Raw genomic sequence first — 24,784 nt, 5'->3', positions numbered from 1 at the left:
GTAATGAATGTGAAGGAAGAGGTACCTCTCTGTGTATTTTTACCTCTTTGTTTCTTGTCAGTCAGTTCAGTTATCCATGTAATCATCCAATATGTGTTTGCACCATTGGCGAATAGTTGCAAAAAGAAGAACTCTTAAACTCTTAAAGTAAAAAGTGAAAAGTTAAAAGCCATGGAGCAGGTGTGTTAATTCTATATTTCTCACTTAACAAAACAATGATACTCTTCTAAAGCAAATAGAAAAGTTAGGCCAATACCTACAAATGTTAAAAGGCACAGCATCATAATACAATTTGACATGCAGGGAGTTTTTTGTTACAAGTGTCGTAAACATTCAGAGTTGACCCATATTGGCCACTTGTGTTGTATAACAGTTAGATGAATACTTGTAAAGGGAAAATGCTTTCCGGAGCGGTAATGCAAAAAGTACAGCTACTTACAGTACAAATTATAAACACAAGCATTCTCCATTAAAACATGAGATGATCGTAACAAACCTTTTCAATACAATTCCCTTAGCACCCACGGCTGTCCATTCACAACTTAAAGGTGCACCATGTAACTGTTCTGGTGTAGGGTTGGCCACCAGGTGGTCTGCATGTTTTGACTTTACCTGAAATGTCCCACACTATGGCCTTAACCTTATCTCCATGGAGACAAGCAGGTGAGACCAACAGGCCAAGTTACAGGTCAGAACTGTGCCATTTGCGTTTTTTTTTTTTTTTAAGCAATATAAACATCTGTAATTGAATAAATGCAAGATTGATAAATTTGTTGTCATATTGCGGAACATTTCAGGTCAAGTAGGTTGTGTAATCCGTAACAGGAAAAGTTACATAGTGCACCTTTAATAACCTTTACATTTGGACAGATGTTTTTGTACATAAATACAATACAATTTAAATAAACATTTGAAGCACTGGGGAGAATAGCATGCAGCTTTTGGTCCATGGTTAACAGTCGGCTAAATTCAGACACAGATCTAGTCCTGAGAAGCAATACTGACCACTTAAAAGTTTTTCCCAAAGGACTCCCAAAAACAGAAGGTATTTTTGGCACATAAGCCTGTCTCTTATAGCCACCAAAGGCCTGTTGCTGGAAGATAGTTCCAGATATATTAGTATAAAGGCAACTGACATATTATAATCTAATTAATTCTGCTTTCCCACATGTTTTGTCCACATGTCTTACCAAAAATAAGAAACTAAAAATAACGATCTTTACTATACTTAGAATGAGATTGCTCATAAAAAGATACAATATTTACATCAAAAATATGGTAATAACCAAATCTTTTGATCAATGTTACAAATTTTAAACATTTAACTATGTTGGAAAAACATAATAATTACTTTTCCAAAACATAAAATGCATTTAAATGGTCTAAGGTTGTCAGTAAATATAAATTGGAACAACTTTTAATTATTTACTGTCAATTATAAAGATGGATAGTACTGAAATTTGTCCTGTGTTCTGTGTATTATTTTACTATATTCAAACAATCTATTTACCTTAAGTTGGAAAATTCTAAAATCTTTATATTTTGTTCTCCAGCAACAGGCCATGATCTAACCGACCAACACATGCATGGCTTTAAAATTTCTTAACACAGATTCTATACACACTGTGGCAACTAAAGCACATTAAAACATCCCATTTAAAAATACAATAAAAATATAAAAGTGGATGTTATTATGAACATCTCGTCAGTCCACAGCAGGTCCAGTGGAGCTTGTATTACAGTAGTTCTGCCAAAACACATTGCAAGTTTACAGAGGCCCAAATGCAGGACAAAACCCTGATAGATTCCAGTTGTGTTATTTGGATGTGCTCTCGACACCAGCTCTGGTCTTGTTGTCTGTATTCTGTTACATACTGTTACATATGGTCACATACTGTCAATGATTCATCTTGAAAGTTTGCTGATCACTCGAATAAGAGCAGCGTTTTCATCTTTGAGTCTCTGGTTGTCGGCTTTCAGGTCTCCCAAAATCTGAAGGAAAAATAATGTGTGGAAAAATACTGAGAAATCTGAGTATTATTTCTTGTATTATAGTTAGAGTTAGTGATTTAGGTCTCTCAAATTACAGTAACCCTTGGCATATAATTCTTACAGTCATTTTATACTAGATGCTTATTATTCTAACCAATCCTTTACTGGCAAATCTGATCCCTGACAACTCAAGCTGTGGAAAAAATAGAGTATTGCCCACTCAAACATATTGCCAATATAAGTAATCGATAGCTTTCTTTTTCTGCTAACATCAGTGTGTATATGGATGGCTAATAATAGATTTACTCCGAAAACCCTAAAACAAAGCTTCAGCTGGACCAGAGAGCCTTTCCTGTGATGTGAGCTGTTACTACAGTGCATTATTGACTGAGCTGCAGGGGCCATTAGACTGCGGATCAATTATAGAAGATACAATTAGTGTGTTTGTTCACTGGTCTAAAGCTCAACAAACACACAGCCATTGCAAGTCTGGAGTATCACACATTTGTCAAACAAACGCATTATTTATTTATTATTATTTATTATTACCTTGAGTTCATCCTCCATTTCCACTGCTCTCCGCTGTAGAGTCAGTTTCTCCTGTAACACAAAATGTAGAAATGCAGCTACAATTTTTGTGTAATATGTTCTAATATGTTCAGATTATTTTTTGGACACAAGGTATAATCAATCAACATATCTTAGCATTCAACAAACAAAAACACCTCCGATACATATTCTTGTTCCTATTTTATGCAATAACGTGGACATGTAGCTGCTGTGTATATATTATAACATAACGTTTCTAACTTACGAATCTCTCCAGCTCTAGCAGTGCCGGCCGGTCAGTAGTTCCCTCTTGACTCTGCCACAAAGAAAACAAACATTGAGCCTAAAGTAAAGATTGTAAAATACGTGAGATTGATATATTGTACTTAAATAACGAATAACCACTTGAATATAATAAGACTTTGCTTTTCCATTACAAAACAGGTTATGTTAGAAGTAAGCGTGTCAGTGCTAAAGATAATCAGATCAATTTCAAGCAAATGTGCACAAAAGTTGACAGAAAAGAGAAGACAAGAAAAATGAATTTAAGGTTTTAAGGTTTTAAATACACATACAGGAATATAAGGTAATTCAGTAACAATTACAACACATAGAAAGCAGCTCAACTAGTTCTTAGTACAGTGCCTTTTGTAGTTTATATACAAAAGAAATTTAAAAAAAATTGTAGCAGCTTGCATTGAATAAGGCTATTAGAAGATTTGTAGTGAATGCAATATGAGTTATAAAATGATATGAACAAGTTTGGTGAAAGTGTGAGACTTTAAAAACTGCATGACAAGAACAAGAACGCAGGACTGCGTAAATGCAAGAGAAACAAAAATAAATTGGAGCTGTTTTGGTGAAGGAAAATCTTTAAAACATGACTCAAAGCTAGGTTGGCTATAGCATAATATGTGACCTCTAAACTTGTGTTCAAATGCACAGCTAGCTCCTCTGCTCATGAAAGTTACAAAGGCTAAAGCTAAAGGTTAAAACAGCATCAAACCAGCCTAACCTGTCGCAGTCTCTCCAGCTCCACTTTGTTCTGACTCAGCAGCAGCTCTGTCTCCTGCAGCCGGTCCTTTAAAGACAGATTCTCCTGCAGCACCTTGAAGTACAGCTAGAGGGCGACACAAACACACGCAAGTTGCATAAGAGTATGGGAGTGTGGGAAATGAACTCGATGACATGTGGTTTGGTTGCCATTCTAGTATGTAAAGATGTATCAAATTTCTTTCATAATAATGTCAGTGCTACATACCGTCCTATAGTCAGCAGATGAATCGTCAAATTTATTCCCTCTGAAAAAATACAAAACTTTTTAATACAAAGCAGTATTTTACCAGGTTATTGTACTCCCAATATAATTGCAACTACTAATTAAAATGGGAGTTGACAAGTCAGCAATTATTTTTCTGACAAGTCAACTAGTCAAACCATATTTTTTTAATAGTGCCTTGGAGCAAAAATGATGTTTATTAATAGAGGATATTTAAATTAGGCTTAATTTTATTTTAGTTTTTAGTATCAGTGAAGTCTTTGTTGTGTACGTTATATTTCCCAGCAAATGGTATGAGTCAAATGTCTGTTTATACTCAAGATAACGATGAAGAACAGCATTAAAATAGTCAATAAATATTTCAGTTGCCAATTAGTTACGATTATTTCGATTGATAGATAGATACTTTATTGATCCTGAGTCAAAGTCCAGCTGCAGCAAAATTTACATTGCGCTTCTCAGTGCTGTAGCCCTGTTGTACATTTAAACTTCCACATTTTTTTAGTATAAAAATCCTATGCGTTTTTATGCAGGTATTTTTAATCATCTTCACCCCACAGGCCATACAATGATACAGGCTGTGTCTTGCTTTAAATGTGCATATTATTAAATTGAATAGACTCACTGTATTGTGCTGTCCCCATTGGTTTCCTCTGGTTGAGCATCCTCTTCATCATTCTGGAAACGTAATAGTTCAAAAGGTCAGGTAAACATTACAAGCATGTAATTTTAATAAAAATTGGTTAATGTATTATTTTAATTGTTTTATTTGGTTCGAGTTTGCTACATATTACAATTGATGTGCCAAGACTGTTTTCAAACAGTGGTACTCCCAAGTAATCTATGGACTGGCTTCTTTGGGTACGCTGTTAAAGTCATGGTTTAGTTTTTGACCTGGTTCAGCCCTAGTTTTTGGTTTAAAAACAAGACATACAAATACAAAAAGCCTCAAATTGGATAGCTCAAAATGTATTTTTGTATTGCTTGCACCACAATGTGACATTTCAGACATCTGCCCTTCATCAGACTCTGGTTTGGGCCTGGTATAGTCCTGTTATAGATTTGGTTTTCATCTGGTGATACCTAGCAAAGCCAAATATACTGAGGTCTATCTACCCCTGCTTTTCAGTTAGTTCTGTTGTTATACAGACTTTTTTGGAGAGCTTCTGGATATATTTCAAAATCTAAATTTATTAAATATGTATAGGCTTAGTCTTGGTTTAGAAAAGCTCTTCTTATGACCCTCTTAAAACTGACTTAAGCCCATAAAGAAATAGCTCAAACTGGTTAAAAACTGGTTTAGCAGCCTTTCTGAAACTCCTCTACTTTTAAATGGTAAATGCTGTTTTTCCCTCTCTGGCTATGAGCTGAATAATTGTGTATTCCTTCTAAAATCCAGTGTTGACTTGTCGTACCTCTCCTCCCGTCTGGACGATCCCTGTGGAGCGCCTCTCTCTCCTCCCTCTCCTCCGGTCTCGAACGCCCAGCTTCTTCTCCACTTCAGGCTCCTCCTGCTTCACTGGGTCAGTGTCTGAAACCAGAGGAAATTTGGTTTCATCACAAAATTGCATGTATATTATAAAAAGCAGTAATGGAAAATGATTAATGATAGTTAAGTGTGTCAAGGTCTTGTTGTGTATATGTGATTTATGAAACTGGCTTTTGGCAGTAATAAGGAATATGGCAGCAACAGTTAATTTGATTAATTGTGACTGGTCAATTATTTAAATAATCAATACCTAATCATCAATAATAATTATCTGGACTACACATTAGCACTTTTTTCACATAAATAGCTAGTTACCGATTCAAAATTGAACAGTACATTTTCTAAGTTTCCAAGTAAATAGCATATTTCTCTTAATTTGGTTAAACTGGGTTAAAACACAGAGAACAGAAAGGTAAGCCCTACACAAGAACAATGACTTTATTTAGAAAATAGATTAATTCCTTTTAAAAGGTAATACAATAATGCAAAGTGTGAAGTTCATTTAGTACCTATAAATAAAACCCAGGAAACTGAACTCTTCTGAATGGCTATAGTAATTTTACAGATATGGGCTGATTTGTAACAGAAATAATCTTTGAGCAATACAGGAAGCTCTTATCTGAAACTCAGTTCAGTTGGCAGCATGTCGGGGCTTGAGAGCAACAGGCTACGCTACTTCTATTTTCAGGCTTACAACAAAGCAGTGAGAATACACATGTAGACTAACGGTTCAAACTGTGGTCAAAGGGTATGCACACACTTGACCTGGTTTGGTCCTAGTTCAAGCCCAGTTCAGTCCTGATTTGAACTTGATTTGGCCCAGTTCTAGTCCAGTTCTAGTCCAGTTCTAGTCCAGTTCTAGTCCAGTTCTAGTCCAGTTCTAGTCCAGTTCTAGTCCAGTTCTAGTCCAGTTCTAGTCCAGTTCTAGTCCAGTTCTAGTCCAGTTCTAGTCCCAATTGGATAGGGTGTGTGAACCCAATTCTTCTGCAAATTATATCTTGAAAGTAATACATTAGCCATTATTCAAGATTTTGTAAAATACTTAACATTAACATTGGCTATATCACTTAAAATATTAATAGTATACAAAACTACCACAGTTGCCAGCAATGCAAGGAGAAAAAAAATGAAAACCTGCATCTTATATATATATATATATATGCAATGAGTTTAGTACTACTTTGGACAGTAAAACCTATTTGCTGTAGAGCACACTGGCTGTTTTAATCTACCAGTACTAACTTGTAAAACCATGCTGTTGCATAGTCAATGCATTCAGCATAAAAGTGTGCAAAAAAAAATTAAGGGAGCATATTTAGTTACTGAAATTAAAAACTGAAGCACATTTTAGTGTTACTAATTGAGACCAAAGTGGGAAACCATGTTTCCTTTATGTATATAGACTATGTTGAAGATAACTCCACCAAAGCTTTAGCTGTAAAATAGAAGCCTTCATTGTGATAATATTGTTTAAAAAGGGGACATATTGTGTATGATAAACTTAGATGAGCATTCAGCCATGTCAACAATGTTGTAACAGTGTTCCATCCTTCTTATATTACTCAGAGTTTTTTTCATGCAAATTTGACAATTTCTGTATTGTTCTGTATTTGATGCTTGAGTGCTCAGAAGAGTTCTATTTTCATCTACCCCCCGTCTCCGCCCACTTCACTGTACTTGCAGTTATTAACGAAATATGTACTCCGAGTCATACAGATAGGATTTTAAAATGTCACACAACTGTTTTTCAAAAATAAAAACAAGTAATTTAAAATCTGCTGCTTGCTATGATTAAATACCCCCATGAACAGCTGCAGTTTTGAACAGGAAGGACCCATTTCTGTTACTGGGAAGTTTAAAATCAGAAGTTTAGTTTACACTGCACAAAATGTAAAATAATGAGACATACATGTTATATTTTTATGCTAAATAAAATAGAAAACAAGATGTAATGGCAAATAAGCTAATGATGAAAACTCTCATCATCTAGTAGTATTTCTTACCTCTTTCTGCGGGGGTCAGAGTGATGATGGGGCTCACTGGTTGGACAGTCCGAGCAGGAGTCTGCTCAGCTGCTTTGGAAACATTCTTCTCTGCTTCTTTAAGATCTGTGAGGGTCACCCCCTGGAATCATATAATTATTATTTAATTTGACATTAATTTTTTTAGATAATAGAATGTTCTCTGCAAAGAACAATAATATCCTGTCTTATTCATACTTAGTTTATATTTCAGTCTTCTCTTCGATGTTAATGCTCCTGGAGTTGTTCTCTGAGCAAAATCCTACTTCTTAAACATATGTTGCAAATCTAATTGCAATTGCAATACTAGTTCATTTTGGCTGTGTGTCAAGGTCGCTTTTTGACACAATTACATTCTATCGAAGTAAGTTTGCATTAAATGAGTTGTAACAATAATGTGTTCTGACAAGTCCCACTGAGAACAGAATTTGATACCACTGAAACTGTGACTCTGGCTTACAAAGTCAAAATTCAGGTTGTTGTGCTTGCTGACAATGAAATAAAAAGATGTTTAATTTCACAGGAAGCAATACAAGAATAGAAACACAGCCAGCCTCCATTATTTATTATTAGCTTTCATCACTCGCCAACAACCATACACGTCATCTTAATGCAATACAGGAAGGTGAAGAGTCAACACAATACAATGGAAATATGACATGCTGGTACTGAATAGACAATTATCTAGTTAGTCTAACCAACTATAAATAAATGCCTACTTTCTATTTATTACAGAAATTTGATCTACACTGTTATATTTGACAAATTGCATGTGTATAAAGACAAAAGAGTAGAGTTGGACATAATAATTTACAAATCTTATGACAACATCTACAACATCTTCTACAACATTACTTCAATTTGTAATCCTTGTATAATAAAATCTCAAGATTGGTAATGACAAATGTCAGTTATCAGCTGCAAGAAAAATACTGGATATCGGTACTTCTAACTGAAGAAATCAATATTCCACCACCTAAATAAAAGTACTTAACACACACTACAAACTGGGTGAAGGTGAAATTTTGCCAGTTTCTCAAAATGTACTAATATGAGATAATATAGATACTTTACTAGCTGTATGTAGCGTGCTTTCTATGTATACCACAGAAATTCCTTCCAACACTGTACTGTTGCATTAAACCAATAATAAACTACAAGAGAAAGAGGAGTAACTGTAAAATATGATTTATTTATATTTTACCTGTGTGGAGCGGCGTGTCTGACGCAGCAGCCGAGAGCGAGCTTTTCTCTGGGACTCAGACTCTTCGTCTCTGACTGGAGCCTGGAACCTGCACACAGTTATATTACATTGCACTGAAAAATAAAACCCAAGTAAAGGCAGGCTTACAGATATTAAGACAATTCTCCAAACAATAATCAAAGAACTATATAAATAATTTCAAATGAATAAGATTTTTATTGAACATTAATAAAACTAAATTGAAACTGAGGGATAACCAAAATATTTCATTCACATTGATCACAATAATTGACATGATTTACATGTTGCTTATAGAATTATTTACAAGTATTATGTGATTTGAATGGAATTGTAGGTCATCTGAAGCCAAAAGATAATACAGGATTTTATTTAGTACATCAACACTATGGGTCAATAATATTTAATATAGATTGGGTAATCTAAAATGAATAAAGTTATTTATATATTTCAGTAGTTATATAGTTATTTTATAATTGCCAGTTTCTGTGGTGTAATAGCAATTTTATAGGGTCTTGCCAAGAGCAGATATAATTGACTCAAATTCTTTTCAGATATTACTTAAGAAAATATCATGTAACAAATACATGCTGTCTATTTTTAAAAGTTCTAGGTGGATCCTATATAGAAAATAAAGGTTGACTGATTGAATGATTGAATGGGGAAAACTGGCTCTTATTTACCCCCCCATCTGGTAGTGTAATATAACATTCTAGATCTGAAAACAACAATTTCTACAAATGAACCTCACTTTCTGCGATCAGAGCTGGGAGTGTTGGGGCTATCGGCAGGGGAGTCTTTTGTTTGTGGAGTGGGTTGGACTCGTGCTGTGCGGTTTGCCTTGTCGTCCTGCTCCTTCTCCTCGTCATCGTTCTCTTCTGGGGTCTGGATGCAAGAATATGGAACAATAACATTTTCTGACATTTTATATTTTTAGTATAATAATATTTTAAAACAAATTCAGCTCCTCTTTCACTATCCACAAATCTCTACTTGGTTTTGGTCTCCTGTCTGACGACTTTAACCTCAGCGTCCTTAAATCAATATATTCACTAACGTCAGACTTAGAGTGCATTCATCATCAAAATCGGGATTTGCCTGGGCCTAATTGGACTAATCCCTGAGCTAAACCTGGACTAGAGCAGCACTAAACCAGGACAAGTGTGGACACAACATTATTGATTCACACAAGCATTTACTTGTACAAAGTACAAGTACACAGCCCTTTTACTGCCAAATATTTCTAAACAATCTCAAACTGAAGAACAGTTTCTCTGGTGAATTTGCTTTTGACCCCATCCATTCCTATCATAAACTAATAAAAATTATGTAATTCATGTCTTACCTTGTCAGCAGGACTAATAGTAGAAGTGGTCATGCTCTCTGTGTCTGGACTTGAAACTGCAGAGCTTTCTAAAACAAAGAAAACCAAATGGCATGAATGCAAGGTATTGCAATTGCATTTAGTTTGGAATCTGTGTTTTAAAAAGTATCATTCACTTCAGAGTGCACATTGTAAAGAACTTCAGGAGAGGTGACATTTGAGAGAAAATATGAAGTATGAACTGAAAAAATAATTCAAGAATCCTGAACTGATGAATTTCAGAACATGTTCACATTCTCTGCAGGGGAGATTCTAGTATCTAAATAATTGCAGCCTTTAGTCTAATTGTTATCCACAATTTAAACATTAAATAAATACTGACCAGGACTGCTCTCTTTCTCCTCACTAAACTCGTCTCCAGACACACCCCTTTCTTTAGACTGGTCCTGTACATTCATCTTGTCTTTGCTGCTCATCCTGCAGACAGAGCTCCTATAGGAACAAAATAGAGAAATGTCAACACGTGCGGCTTAAATTCAATGAAGCAAAAGATAAAATAATGTTGATACTAAAAGGAAAAATCTGAACTATTATTCTTACTCACCTCCGCCGTTTGTTTTGTGCGTTTGCAGTGGTGGAGCCTTGCTGGTTTTGTCTGTCCAATATGGACTGTTCCTTACGCCACTGCAATAACACCGAGATATCAGCCACAATCCAGAAATACTTTGAATTCTACTTGAAATCTCTTTCTTTTGGATTTTCCCTTCTGGTGTTGCCACAGTAAAAAATCTGCCTCTTTAAGTCTAGTGATTTGCATTTGAATTTGCTGTAAGTTTTATGTCAAATGCCTTCCCCAGAATGCTCTTTTCCTGGTATCCACACTTGAGACAGGCACAAAGACTATGCTCATTATTTTTTATTATATACATATTTTTTATTTTATTTATGGTGTAACCAGATCCAAAATCTTATTCAATCTGAGGTCTTAATAATATTATTTTTAACACAGATTTTAACTTTCTTATAGAAAGTCAGCAAATATATAAAAAGTTAGAATGAAATTTCATATTGACCACTATTCAGTCCTGAACTTGTGCAGTATATGTAAACTATTTTCTTCTATGACCTATCCATCTTTCTATATTCAAGCAATATTTTGTACTTACATTCCTGTAACAACTGAAAAACAACTATATACATTTTTGGTGCTATAGAGTAAAGGGTATTTAAGGCTTACATTGGCTTGTTTCTGTGATAACTCCTCAAGGAGCTCTTCGACGCTTTCATCTGCAACGTCAAATGGTGTTTGGCCCTGCACATTTCAAAACAAAACATGATCAAAATCAGAATAATTTTAACTGAATAGTAAACCTGCACTATTGATGGGTCTTACAGAGTTGCTGCGTGCCTCCATGTTACACAGTTGTTCAGCCAAAATGTGACAGGCCTCTCCCTGACCCCAGTGTGCCGCTGCGTGGAGAGGTGTCCAACCATCGTTGTCTTTGGCCGAAACATCCAGTCCACACTGACACAGTATTCTGCAAAAGACCAAGGGATAGATGAGTCATTCTTAAAGTTTAACACCAAGTATTACTTAAGGAAATAGTTCATTTACAACAACAGATATGTGCCATTTTCATCAGAGTCTAGCATTTTACTTTTTGTATAGTAAGAACTTGACCAAGACTTAAAGTGCACGTGACAAGCCATTTCACAAAAATATAGTTAACATGATTATATTCAAGATTTTACTAAAAATCTAGTTCTGTCAGGTTTTTACATTGTGGAAAAGTTTATCATTTTGCTTCCAGGTTGAATGTTGGGAGCAGATATGACATACACAGAGATAATTACATAGAAAAAACAAAATTATTAATTGCAGAATAGTTATGATTATTATGACTATGTAAAATAATGAATCTTTAAACAGTCAGAATGATGTGTTCTTTGTGTGTAGATTGTATCTGCATTTTGGAAGGAATTTGGATGAATGTTGTTGATGACATAGAGGTGGTCTGTTTTAGATTTCACCACTACTTCCTGTATTTTTATAGTTTTCTTTTCAACTTTTTTCCACAAACTACCACTTAGCTTAGTATGATAAATATTTACCACAGGTACTATCAAATCAAACCATGTAATAATTAGAAAAACATGAAAACTTGTCATATGCACTTTAAGTAGATCTAAAATAGCTTAAACCTGTTTTGAACATGAAGAAAGCTTTGTAAAAAGCTGTAAAAGGTAAAGAACAAATCTGAGCTTTACTTGAGAGCCTCTAGATAGCCTTTAGCGGCAGCCACATGCAGGGGGGTGGCTCCTGTTTTGGGGTGTCGTACATCGACTGGGGGCCCCTCTGTGAGCCAGGCCCGAGCATCCGTCATGATCTGCTCCTCCTCCATCCGTTTGGCAGCCTCCAAGTCCACACCTGATCATTAAAGCGTAATTAGCCTGGGTTATATGAGAAAATAACATTCACTGGCAACAAATAGAGCTGAATGAATAATTAAGCACCTTTTAGCTTTACCTAAAATATAGAAGATAGAGAGAGGGAGCAAGCAATATTTTGGGGGGTTTTGAGTGCTGAGATTTTAACCTCTGAGTTTTAACCATAGACCATAGGTGGAAGAGCCTGCATGTAAACTTCCTATTTGGAACGAGGCTGCTAGCACGTTAGCTATGTCCATTTATATATACCGTCTATAGTTTTAACTTAAGTTAACTTGGTTGTTAAATGGTTCAAAATTACTCAAAAGCAAAAATATGGGTGTTTACAGAGTGAAATAGATTCACACTAAAATGCTTTAAAAAAAGGCATTTATTATTATAACATGCTTATTACCATATTACATTATATTCTAATAAACATTTTTTGTACAATTTGTTTAGGACTAAGTGCTGCACTGACAGTAAAATACATGGCATTTTCATATTCAACCCATTAGCCTACTAAATAAATTATCTTGTGTAAAGGTTTAACTTTTTTCCGGTATGTCTGCTACCTTCTTGTTGCTGTGGAAATGCCTGGAATGTCCCAAGGTATCACAAATATATTGCATATTAAAAAAATTTGGATTTATTCATTATAATAAATGCAATATTTATAATAACATTATAATAATTATTGCTCAAAAATACCATGAAAACATGCATTTTTTTTGTGGGTGACCTTTTTCCACAGATATGACCTATCACAATGGAGACAGACAAGCTAAATGCCATACTGGTGAATATTCAAGGTTTGCTTTTAAAGTGGACATATTATGCATAATTTACTTTTTAGAGCTTTTAACCATTGCTAGAACTGTTTCCCCTTATCATTTACCTTCTGGAACTTGTATATAGCGTTTGAGTCATCTTTATACTCCCGTCTTCAATACATCATTGCTCTACCCCATGTAATTCTGGACTTACTTACTAGATATGTTACATAGTGCACATTTAAACACACTACAGATACAACCTCACCTTGTTTAACTGTGAATTTCTGAATGAGTGATTCTGTGGTTTCATCCAGTGCAATGTCCAAAGGAACATCACCATCACAGTTCACCGCAGACAGACAGGCATCATGCTGCAGAAGGTACCTGCAACAACAACAACACCAATAAATAAACAATATGAAGCTTTGTATTTTTATACAGAGGTATATCAGCCTGGTCACCACTTGCTCCTTAAGTCAGGCTCAAACATGACTTGTTTATGACAGGTTTATTTCAGTGATGCATATGAAATGAAGGATCTCATTGGTCACCTATCATTTTGAACAAAATCAAAATCTCTCTCATCTCAGATTAACAGTTTAGTGCTTCACTTATTGATTCTGCAGCAAACCTTGATCTTTTTCAGTCCTCTGACACACATTTGATTCAGACGGACTTTGCGTGTCCCTAATCCTCATCCAGCTGTCAATCAAGTCCATCCAAACTCGAGGAGAACTACTGGTGGTCAGACTCACATCATCATAAAGTATGTATTCCAAACAAAATAATGGCTTACCACATTACCACACTTTAAATAGGACTCACCTTCTACCACTACAATGCTGCTTTCCCTAACAATACCATCCAAAAATGTACACCAATTCTTTAAATCAACTGCCTTACATGCATTACTGTGCCAAGTTAGCCTACTCTTAGCTTAGTTGTTGTCCTTCCAAATGCGACAACAATGTTAGCATTGTTAAATGCAGAAATACCCTGGCACCCACACAGTATTGTGACGTCCCCACAGAGGCAATGGCCTCTTTATTAGGCAGCTGTTGTGCTACTCAAATACAAGAGGCTATAGTGTGTGGACTATAGGCTTCATATTAAGACTCGACAAGTCAGGGCAGCATGGGAACGAACTGTACGAGACCAAAACACACGACCAAAACAAAACAAAGAATCAAGAATATTGTGGAGAGTCATAAAGACAGCCTAATTATGAACAGTTGTTGAAGAAGGAAAGAAATGGTATATTAGCTAGAATAAATCTATTTATTTGAGTTAGTGTTGCCTGGTTGCATTTGGAAGTATTTACATTTTCCCCATGCAAAAACAACAATTAGAAAAGGAATGGGAGTGCACATTTAGGCCAATGATAAAGAATGTTTTCAAAATTTTTACTTGAAAATGAAAACAAATGAACATTGCAGCTCTTTTACAACCACATTTCTGATGAAATGAGTATGTGTTAAATTTACATAGTGTCAAATGCATATTACCATGACAAGACTATGCCATCAGTGGAACACAAGCAGTCCTTGAATGTTTAGCCTATGGAAGTATGATGCTTTTGTGCTGAATTTGCTTTTACAAAATGTTACGAAATATTAAAATAATTATGCAGGACAAATCAGTTAGTCAAGCAAGCAGCAGACAGAGTGACAACAGCTCATCTTGGCATTGAGTTTTAATCTGGACTCCAACCGTTTGCCAAATGTCTGTCCCTGCTGTCCTCCCTAATTTTCTGTCACTATTCCACTAACTTAGAGGCCAATAAATCTCTCCACACTTAAACAGAAATAACAATAGATAGATAAATAAACAAAGATATGTAGGAATTATTATAAGCGAAGGTTAGTACGTACTCTGCTATCTCTGAATATCCGCAGGAGGCAGCCACATGCAGCGGAGTCCATCCCTCGCTGTCCACCTGGTTCACACCGGCACCATTTTCCAACAGGAACATCACCATCTCTAAACTGCCATCTATACAGGCCTTTGAAAGGATAGAAATGTGTCATTGTCTTCACTAAATTATACATGTAATTACTACAGTTACTCTCAAAATGTAGTGTGAGTTTCACTTGTATTAGCATGTTTGCTCAGTTTATGTCATGATCTATTTCTGTTTCAGTTGAGGCCTGCCCTATTTTAGCAGGCCTAGTGTAGTCATAGCCTTGCCTTTATATTCCCTATAGACAAATTTATTCTTTACATTTGACATATTCAGTGCCACATGGAGCAACAAGAAACCATGAGCGACAATAGTGCAGCTCCTGGGACCCTTATCCAGATGTTATGCCAAGTCACGTTACCTGGTTGGGTAGACTATAACCCAGTACAAACTGGAAGTAAACTGGGACTAAACCCAGGAACAAAACCGGGACTAAATCAGGACTATATAAGAACCAAAGCTGGTCCTTACCAAGACTAAACTGTAGCAAAACCATAACAAGTGGGAACACAGCATTAAGATGATAGTGTACCGTCTGTCGCAGATTCTTTTGGTCCTAGTTCAAAGCTTGTTTGTTTCAGTGGTTTAGTCCTTGCTGTTTAAATTGTTACATCTTGTTTTAAACCTGGCAGAATCCTAATTTAGTCCCATAGTTCAACCATTCTTCATCTCAAATACAATAGCTTGACTTTCATATACTGAGTTATGTGATGTGGCAGTGCTTTACCTGGTGAAGAGCAGTTATCCCGTCTGCATTTGAACAGTTGATGATGTCTGGACCATCTTCTCTGTTTGTCAGTCGAGCTTCGGTCAGCATTGCCCGGGCCTCGTCTGTGTCTCCACTCGCACATGTCGCCAAGAACTCAGCCGCACGATCGAACCTCACACTTTTCCTAAAAATATACAAGTTTTTGTGTACTAATAATACCAATTGATGCAAAATATTAATGCTACAGCTATCACAATCTATCCATTATAATCACTGACTTAACTCTGAATTACAGTTGTCGAACTGAAATATTCAGTTTTTATTTACAGTTCACAATTTTGACCAAAGGTCTACATCAGGACTAAACAGGGCTAAAACCAGGATCAACCATAGCAAGTGAGTATGCACCCTTGATCCTGACATCAGTTCCTATTGTTTGTGAGCAAACAAAAATGTTATTATCTTTTAACATTTTACCCACCAACGAAATATACACCTCTAAATATTTTTTATTTAAACTCTAATTGATCATTGTTTGGACATACTAAGAAACAAACGCATAGGCTAAAGCGGTGCTAATAATGTACAAACCTTTATATAGGCCAACAATAAATCTGTTACTATATTAGACTTGGATGTACAGTGAACAGTGGCCAATGAGCTATTTATCTTTGCTGTAATGTTATTATAAAACTATGCCATGTTAATAAGAGTCATCAGCTACAGTAATAACATTGTCATTTTCACAAGATGTTGAGGCATTCCTGGATGACTTACAATGACAGCCTTATGACAAAATGTCACACTGTAACATAATATAGGTATACTTAATCTCTCTGTTACATTTGACACATTTTCCAGGATGAGGAAGTTATGAAACGACCAAAGCTTCAAAAATAGAGCTAGTGTCAGGGCCTCTATTCTGGTTTGTGACAATAGCACTTGACAGTTGTATGAGTGCTTGTTATTCCGCCGGTGGGCTGCTGCTGATCTGTCCCTGCTAGTTACTACACAGTTGCTGCCTACACGCTCTACAAACCCACGCACAATGTTCATTTTTAGCTTGTTACCAAATACCATCGACTGTTGGTGAATAGATTGATAGACTGTATTGCTAGAAAACAATTCAAAAACGATTTATCCTACCGTCTCTTGATAAGAGGACTTATATGCTCTCCTTCCCCGGACTCTGGTTGGTTAGTTGGCTGCTCACAGAGCTTGGCCTCCGGGTTTAGTGGAACGCTCTCCTCGGCGTCGCCCCTCCACCTCCTCCTGGGCACCGCCGAGGCTTTGTCCGTGCAGGAGCCGGCCCAACGCTTGAGCTGCTCTCGCCGCTTGGACCTGGCCGAGTCCCCCATGACTTTAAGCGCGGAGGAGGACTGCGATTTTAAAAATAAAACACGCAGCGCTGGGAGGGAAGGACACACCCTCCATGTGTACACTTTCACTTCCTGGTTCTGTGGATGTTCAAAAGAAGTGGAGGCTGCGGCGCGTGCCCGGGGAGGTCGGGAGCGCGCGCTGCAGTGACGTCAGTGCGTGTGTTTGGAGGAAACTCGAGTGGGCAAGTAACCTGTGCTCTTCCTGTCATTGTGCTCCTGTGTTTGACTTCATGGTTCATCTGTAAAAATACAATGAGAAATGGCCCAGAGAAATACTTAAGTGTATTTTAGTGAAGGCCTGGTTGGCTATAAACGCGTATCACCAATAAACAATAAGATGCATTGTGCAAGTGTATAGGCCCTAAACATGTTCCTTATGCCACTACTGTATATAATCTATACTCTCTGCTATAATCCTTCTATTCTACTTTCACTGCATTTAAGAACAACATTCTTATGCTCATAAAGTAGTAAATATTTAGTATAGGCAAGTCACGAGTGACTTTACAGGTGTTGGGTTCACTACCTGCTTGTCTTCATGTGTTATTGCTTTGCCTGGAATGTTCATGATTTGGCCTTAATCTTATCCTATGTATCACCATGAGAAACAGAGTTAAAGGTCAGATCTGTGGAGAGGTGAGCCGCTCATAAACATGGATGCCTTAAAATGTTAAACTCCAGTAATTTCCTAAATGCAAGTTTAATGCCATACTGTGGAACATTCCAGACCAGACAAGGCAGCAACATCTCCATGGAAACGTAGGTGTGCGAGATTTTATGTGTGTGTGTGTGTGTGTGTGTGTGTGTGTGTGTGTGTATGTGTGTGTGTGTGTGGATTTGCTTCTTATTTAGTGAGAAAAAAAATTGTAGCTCATAACATACTAGTATAGGCATATAGAAAAATGCCTCCTGCTCCATCTGCTGGTGTCTGTCATCATTGCACATTTTGAAACAGAAATATCCCATAGACAGGGGTGTCCAAACTTTTTTCATAAAGGGCCAATATCAAAAACACAGATGAAGCAGAGGGCCGATAGGGCCGTAGACTGGTGCCAGTACAGTGAATAATTGAAATATGTGCATGTTTAACATGAATAGCAGGAATAAATACTGATGGCTCATGCTAAGTCCTTAAAACCACACACTAAATATTAAATATTCGCTTTATCAAGGTAGAATTTCAAAACTTGAGTAAGAAGTACATTTTTAAATGATGTAGGTAATTTGAGCCAAGTCACCTGGAAGCCTGAGGGCCAAGAAAAAATTGTCTGAGGGCCGCATTTGGCCCACGGGCCATAGTTTGGACATGCCTGCCATAGACAAAAAGAAGAACTAACCCCACAGCCGTAATGACATTGTATATTATCAAAACAGATACTTGTAGTTTTATGTGTGTATGAGTCACACTGTATGTCCAAAGATTACTCAGATTTATAGGCCTAAAAACAATCATCATCACAAATTCATATTCTGCTCATAGGACAATGTACTCTTGAAGTAATCTGTTGAATAGGTCAAAGTTGAAAGCAGCAGCGCAGAGTTGAGCAATGCATAACCTACACTACCAGAGCAAACATATGTAACAGCTGCTTGGTCTCTGTTTACTGCTGGTGTTGAAACCACTTCCCTATGGTTAACATACTGCATCTGGTCACACCCAAATTAGTCTAAAACTAACCTAAAGACACACATCATACAGTATATGGTGTCACTGAGGTGTGGGATCATCAGGCTCTCACAAGGGCATTTCTAAGGATTATTATACCAGTTATATACATTTAAATTAAACATTCAAAGCAAGAATGTGTAAAATATAAGAAATGCATCACTAATCCAAGAGTGTGTGTTTATTAAAGGTGAACTATGTAACTTTTCTGGCGGATGATCTGACACCATGTCATTATGGAAATGTTATTGCCAGGTAATCCAAGTTACTGGTCAAATCTATGGAGAGGTGAACTCACATAGTACAATGCATCTTATACTATGTTAGCTCTCTTTTGAGATGTATTACCCTCCCCCCGACCCCCCTGATCCCCCTAAACAGCACACAAACTAGGGGTCAAACTTCACTCGTTTTCTTGTTGTTGTGCCATGTTGTGGACTGCACTACAGCAAATGAGGTAAGTCAGGCCTAAAATAGCTTTTTTCTATTAATCCCTACTTAGTATAGGGATGTAGTTAGCTATAGATTGTTTTATAAGTGCAGTTTTATATTGTGTGTTAAAATATGGATCCAAGCTTCTTCTATTTCTTCCTTCGTAGCTAAAGTATATTATTTTGGATAGTAACCTAATTGGAGTTTATCAACCACTGACAATTAAGAGAAAATATTAATACTAAGTCTGAAAAGTCAGACTTGTTCTATCATTTTTTGTGTGATAATTTCTTGAAATTTGTCTTTCCTCGCAGTATTACAAATTTTCAACAATACTGCCACCTAGTGTTCAGAAATTATAGCCTACTAAACGAAATGCTCGTGGTCCTAGGGGCAATTTGTGGTCAAAGTCTTTAGCTGCTGCAGCATAAACATACGTCCTGTAGGAAATATTCAAATAAGGTGTATATTTTATAGAGAGTTTATGTAGCCATGTGGATAATTTCAGAAAGTTAAATTAGGCTATGCATTACCTTCTGTGTGTAATTCAAAGTATGCTTCAATTTGTACTGTCAATAGCCCATAACATGAGGGTTCTTGACTAAATTTGCTGTGATTCTTTGTACTGATTTAATATTTTAGCATTTATTTTTGCTTACTTTACATCTAATAAAAAAAAATAAAAATTGAGTTATCCCCTTAACAAAGACACATTAAAACGTTTACCAACCAACAATGATTGCACTGATTTTTCTTTCTAATCTCAGAATGTTTTCCTCAAGCCCATCTCTGGCACACTCCTTGCCCCCTCTCAGCCTCACTCGTCTGGCCCAGGAGTGGCTGGCAGAGGACACCCCACATTTGGACCCTGCTGGAGTGTGCGTGGGGAACAAAGAAGTGGAGGCAAGACTTCTTTGTAAGAGCCCAAACAGTGTTCTGGCTGGCAGCCCTTTCTTCACTGCAGTGTTCAGTGAGGTGGGCTGCTCTGTGCAGTGGAGATACCAGGATGGAGAGCAAATCGGTGAGCATATTTAGGTCTATCATATGAAAACCCCAAGCATAATAGTAAAGGATTTATACTATATCAGTCAAGCATTTGCACACGTGTTGCAGGAAATATTTTTTTTAATGACAATAATACATCGGTTTTATATAGTAGTTTTCATGGTAACTCAAAGATGTTTTCCAATAGTTTATTATAAAACAAGGACAAGACAAACAAAAACAAGTAATGATTTGTGTTCTAAGCAGTTTTTTTAAGGTGTTTATTTTATAATTTTTTTATGTTTACTACTTTGCAACTACACTTTATATACATACATAAGACATAAAATATATGAAGCAACATATAAAGAATTATGTTAGAAATAAAAGTTAAATAACTCAGCATTTTTATATTTAATTTGAAATGCTCAAAGTAGCAATTCTTTGCTTTGTTGACAGTGCTGCAAAACCTTGGCCTTCAGGATGAAATCACCTGAAATGGTTTTCACTTCACAGGTGGGTTAAGAAAAGAGTGCAAAGCAGTGATTAAAGCAAAGGGTGGCTACTTTTAAAAATCTAAAACAGACTTTTGAATTATTTTGAGTTTTATACTTGTTATTACATTCCATATGTGACCATTATGTAATGTAACTCATATCATAATGTAAGTAATCATGGAAATAAAAATGAAGCATAAATAAAAAGTGTGTCCAGATGTTTGACTGGTAGTCTAAAATATGTCAGTGGAGATATAATGATTGCTATAAAATCTCACAATAGACTTATTTAGTCAAATAGGGAAAAAAATCAGTCAATCAAAGTGAATTTATAGAGCACTGTAAAACAACACAGAAAAGACCAAAGTACAGGAATAAAAAAAGAAACAATGAAATACTGAAACACTTAGTAGGGGGTAGACAGCATGCTGAAAAATTTATATCATGATTTTCAGATCCAGATCACAATATAGATTTTATCACAAGCCTTGTTCTTTTATACATGGTGAAAAGTTTCTGTTTTTGACCATAGAGCTGCATTACACAAAAAAGCAGGGAATCACTATATGGCAATTTTACCAAAATAGCATATGGCAGGGCTGCAGAGCTATTTGCAATCAAATCTATATCGCAGTTTGAGTTACCGCAGTTGTCAAATCTCAAAGCCTTGAGATAATAACAGTTTATCAGTTCATATTTGTGCAACTGTAATTGCTTCTGGAGCTGTTTACAATAAGCACTCTGAACAGAATGCTACATTTTAAACATATATTGAGTTGTGTAAATATTCATCCCTTACTCTTTGCAGGTGCAGATGCTGTCACACTGACTGCTATAGTGAAAGGCCCAGCAAACTGCCTTCTTTTGGGGGAGAGGCCTGCTCTGAACTGCCTGGCCCGTGCTTCAGGTATAGCCACGCGCTGCTCAGAGCTCCGGGCCTTAGCAGCTGCAGTAGGGTGGGGCGGAGAAGTGGCCGGGACTCGAAAAACCACCCCCGGCTTCCGTCTGGTGGAGAAGTATGCAATGTTGGTGGGAGGGGCATCCACGCACAGACACGACCTGAGTGGGATGGTGATGCTGAAAGACAATCATGTGTGGGCCTCAGGGAGTATCACAGAGGTAAAAACCAGCAAAAATCTAAAACATTAATCAAGAGAACATCAACCTTTTGTAAAATAAATAAAATACCTAAGAGACTGAAAAGTCAGATTGTCAGTTGTAACACCAGTAATCCATTTTATAGCTCTTAGAAAATTCAATAAAAATTACATTTTAGAACAGAACTATTTGTAGTCTAGCACATCTCACCTACATACCATTAATGCCAGGTCAAAATAAAATATAAAATACAATGTTGTATTATAGCTAATAAGGCAGCTTAACTCTCTGGGTGATGTATGAATGCTCAATGCAAAATGTTAATCTAGAGAAGGAATAGACTTAATAATAATGAATTTCCCAACCATAATATAGAAATGATATGTTATTAGTATTATGATGCATTCAAGTCATTCTGGCCATGGAGGATTTAAGTGAAGTTAATTCCAACACTGATGCCTTTCTTTCTACAGTGGTTGTTATTATGTGACTATAAATACTGTATATTCTTCAGGCAGTGAGGGCAGCCAGAGCTGTGTGTGGTTTCAGCAGTAAAGTGGAAGTTGAATGTCGTTCTGTGGAGGAGGGCTCAGAGGCGGCCGCTGCTGGAGCTGATATAGTGATGCTGGACAACTTCCAACCACAGGTACCTCTTTTTGGTTTCCTCCCTAATATGACCCCTATTATGTTATGAATGAGATGTATACAGAAATAAAATGACTGGTCATTTGGTTTGTGGAAGAAAAAAACAACAATGTGTGGCAACTTGTGACTTGTAATTGTCACTACAAAAAAATGACACATTAAAAATATCCCCATGCAATAGACATTCATTGCAACACATTGACACTGTGACAAAGATAAAATTATTATGGATAGTGCTGTATAAATAAAATTAATTTAATTTCCAGGAGCTTCATACAGCTGCTCAGAGACTCAAAAAGGACTTCCCGTCTGTTCTGATTGAGGCCAGTGGAGGAGTGAGCCCTGAGACCCTGCAGCAAATGTGTTCACCCCACATCGACATCATCTCTCTGGGCTGCATCACCCAGGGCTGTCCTGTGGTGGACTTCTCACTGAAGGTCATTCACTGAGATATAACTTTATTGTAAAGATAAAACAAATAAAATATTATAATATTTTTTAGAAATTGTCAAGATTAATTTAATGTCTTTAATTTTATCAAATTAGTGAGCAGACCTGAAACTGGGGACAGAGTAAATGGAAGGTGAGAAACTGTCCTCTTCTCAAGACAGAGATCACCATAGTCACACAAGTAGGCCAGGAAAGGCAGTTTGATATTGCACAAAGCTGTTATGGATTTGCACATGATTATTAACTGATTCATTCATAATTATATAAAATAAAAAATACTTTCTATTTTTGTAACTTTCTAGCTCTTTTGTATAAAAAGCATCTTCTTTCAGCTCATCAAATGTTGCAGCTACAAAACATCCATCCATCCATCCATCCATTTTCGTCCGCTTATCTGGGGCTGGGTCGCGGGGGGAGCAGCCTAAGCAGGGACTCCCAGACTTCCTTCACCCCAGACACGTCCTCCAGCTCCTCCGGGGGGACCCTGAGGCGTTCCCAGGCCAGCCGAGAGACATAGTCCCTCCAGCGTGTCCTGGGTCTTCCCCGGGGCCTCCTCCCGGCGGGACATGCCCGGAACACCTCCCGAGGGAGGCGCCCAGGAGGCATCCGGAACAGATGCCCGAGCCACCTCAACTGGTTCCTCTCGACGTGGAGGAGCAGCGGCTCTACTCCGAGCTCCTCCCGTGTGACTGAGCTCCTCACCCTATCTCTAAGGGAGCGCCCAGCCACCCTGCGGAGGAAACTCATTTCGAGCGCTTGTATCCGCGATCTCGTCCTTTCGGTCACTACCCAGAGCTCATGACCATAGGTGAGAGTAGGAACGAAGACTGACCGGTAAATCGAGAGCTTCGCCTTTCGACTCAGCTCCCTCTTCACCACAACGGTCCGATACAGCGACCGCATCACTGCCGAAGCTGCACCGATCCGCCTGTCAATCTCACGTTCCGTCCTTCCCTCACTCGTGAACAAGACCCCGAGATACTTGAACTCCTCCACTTGAGGCAAAGACTCCCCACCCACTCGGAGAGGGTAAGCCACCTTTTTCCGGTCGAGAACCATGGCCTCGGACTTGGAAGAGCTGATCTTCATCCCAGCCGCTTCACACTCGGCTGCAAACCGCCCCAGTGCACACTGCAGGTCCTGGCTCGATGAAGCCAACAGAACAACATCGTCCGCAAACAGCAGAGATGAAATCCTGTGGTCCCCGAACCGGACCCCCTCCGGCCCCTGACTGCGCCTAGAAATTCTGTCCATAAATACAATGAACAGAACCGGTGACAAAGGGCAGCCCTGGCGGAGTCCAACATGCACCGGGAACAGGTCTGACTTACTGCCGGCAATGCGAACACAGCTCCTGCTCCGGTCATACAGGGACCGGACAGCCCTTAGCAAAGGGCCCCGGACCCCATACTCCCAGAGCACCCCCCACAGGACACCACGAGGGACACGGTCAAATGCCTTCTCCAGATCCACAAAACACATGTGGACTGGTTGGGCAAACTCCCATGAACCCTCGAGCACCCTATGGAGAGTGTAGAGCTGGTCCAGTGTTCCACGGCCAGGACGAAAACCACACTGCTCCTCCTGAATCCGAGGTTCGACTATCGGCCGGATTCTCCTCTCCAGTACCCTGGCATAGACCTTACCGGGAAGGCTGAGAAGTGTGATCCCCCTATAGTTGGAACACACCCTCCGGTCCCCCTTCTTATACAGAGGGACCACCACCCCGGTTTGCCAGTCCAGAGGTACTGTCCCCGACCGCCACGCGATGTTGAAGAGGCGTGTCAGCCAAGACAGCCCCACAACATCCAGAGACTTCAGGTACTCAGGACGGATCTCATCCAACCCCGGAGCCTTGCCACCAAGGAGCTTGCCAACCACCTCA

At 37.9% G+C, this 24,784-nt stretch overlaps 2 protein-coding genes across 4 annotated transcripts; one reads left to right on the top strand and one right to left on the bottom strand.

The window, feature by feature from the left end:
* Positions 1 to 176: 176 nt before the first annotated feature.
* Positions 177 to 17,222, bottom strand: ppp1r12c (protein phosphatase 1, regulatory subunit 12C). Its single transcript, XM_020939835.2, has 20 exons — positions 16,895 to 17,222; positions 15,767 to 15,932; positions 14,951 to 15,081; positions 13,345 to 13,463; positions 12,145 to 12,304; positions 11,270 to 11,414; positions 11,114 to 11,188; positions 10,481 to 10,560; positions 10,259 to 10,368; positions 9,898 to 9,965; positions 9,304 to 9,437; positions 8,535 to 8,622; positions 7,313 to 7,433; positions 5,236 to 5,351; positions 4,446 to 4,498; positions 3,803 to 3,842; positions 3,557 to 3,661; positions 2,807 to 2,857; positions 2,542 to 2,592; positions 177 to 1,992 (listed from the first exon to the last, which is right to left on the bottom strand). Exons 1-20 carry the CDS (start codon positions 17,104 to 17,106, stop codon positions 1,906 to 1,908), a joined length of 2,112 nt encoding a protein of 703 aa, XP_020795494.1. The 5' UTR covers positions 17,107 to 17,222; the 3' UTR covers positions 177 to 1,905.
* Positions 17,223 to 18,484: 1,262 nt separating this feature from the next.
* LOC110173841 (nicotinate-nucleotide pyrophosphorylase [carboxylating]) lies at positions 18,485 to 23,384 on the top strand. 3 transcript variants are annotated; one of them, XM_020939849.2, is made up of 6 exons: positions 19,216 to 19,250; positions 19,993 to 20,246; positions 21,515 to 21,825; positions 22,319 to 22,450; positions 22,716 to 22,886; positions 23,232 to 23,384. In XM_020939849.2, exons 1-6 carry the CDS (start codon positions 19,222 to 19,224, stop codon positions 23,322 to 23,324), a joined length of 990 nt encoding a protein of 329 aa, XP_020795508.2. In that variant the 5' UTR covers positions 19,216 to 19,221; the 3' UTR covers positions 23,325 to 23,384. The 3 variants fall into 3 exon arrangements, with proteins under 3 accessions (XP_055014725.1, XP_055014726.1, XP_020795508.2); XM_055158750.1 differs by having other exon boundaries at positions 18,485 to 20,246; XM_055158751.1 differs by lacking the exon at positions 23,232 to 23,384 and adding an exon at positions 22,996 to 23,085 and having other exon boundaries at positions 18,485 to 20,246.
* Positions 23,385 to 24,784: the final 1,400 nt, after the last annotated feature.

This window comes from Boleophthalmus pectinirostris, unplaced genomic scaffold (genome assembly GCF_026225935.1).
Source record: "Boleophthalmus pectinirostris isolate CB_2022bp ecotype Guang Dong unplaced genomic scaffold, ASM2622593v1 HiC_scaffold_22, whole genome shotgun sequence".
NCBI classification, from domain to species: domain Eukaryota; kingdom Metazoa; phylum Chordata; class Actinopteri; order Gobiiformes; family Gobiidae; genus Boleophthalmus; species Boleophthalmus pectinirostris.
The sequence above is the reverse complement of the archived record's forward strand: the minus strand, read 5'-3'. Positions and strand labels throughout refer to the sequence as shown.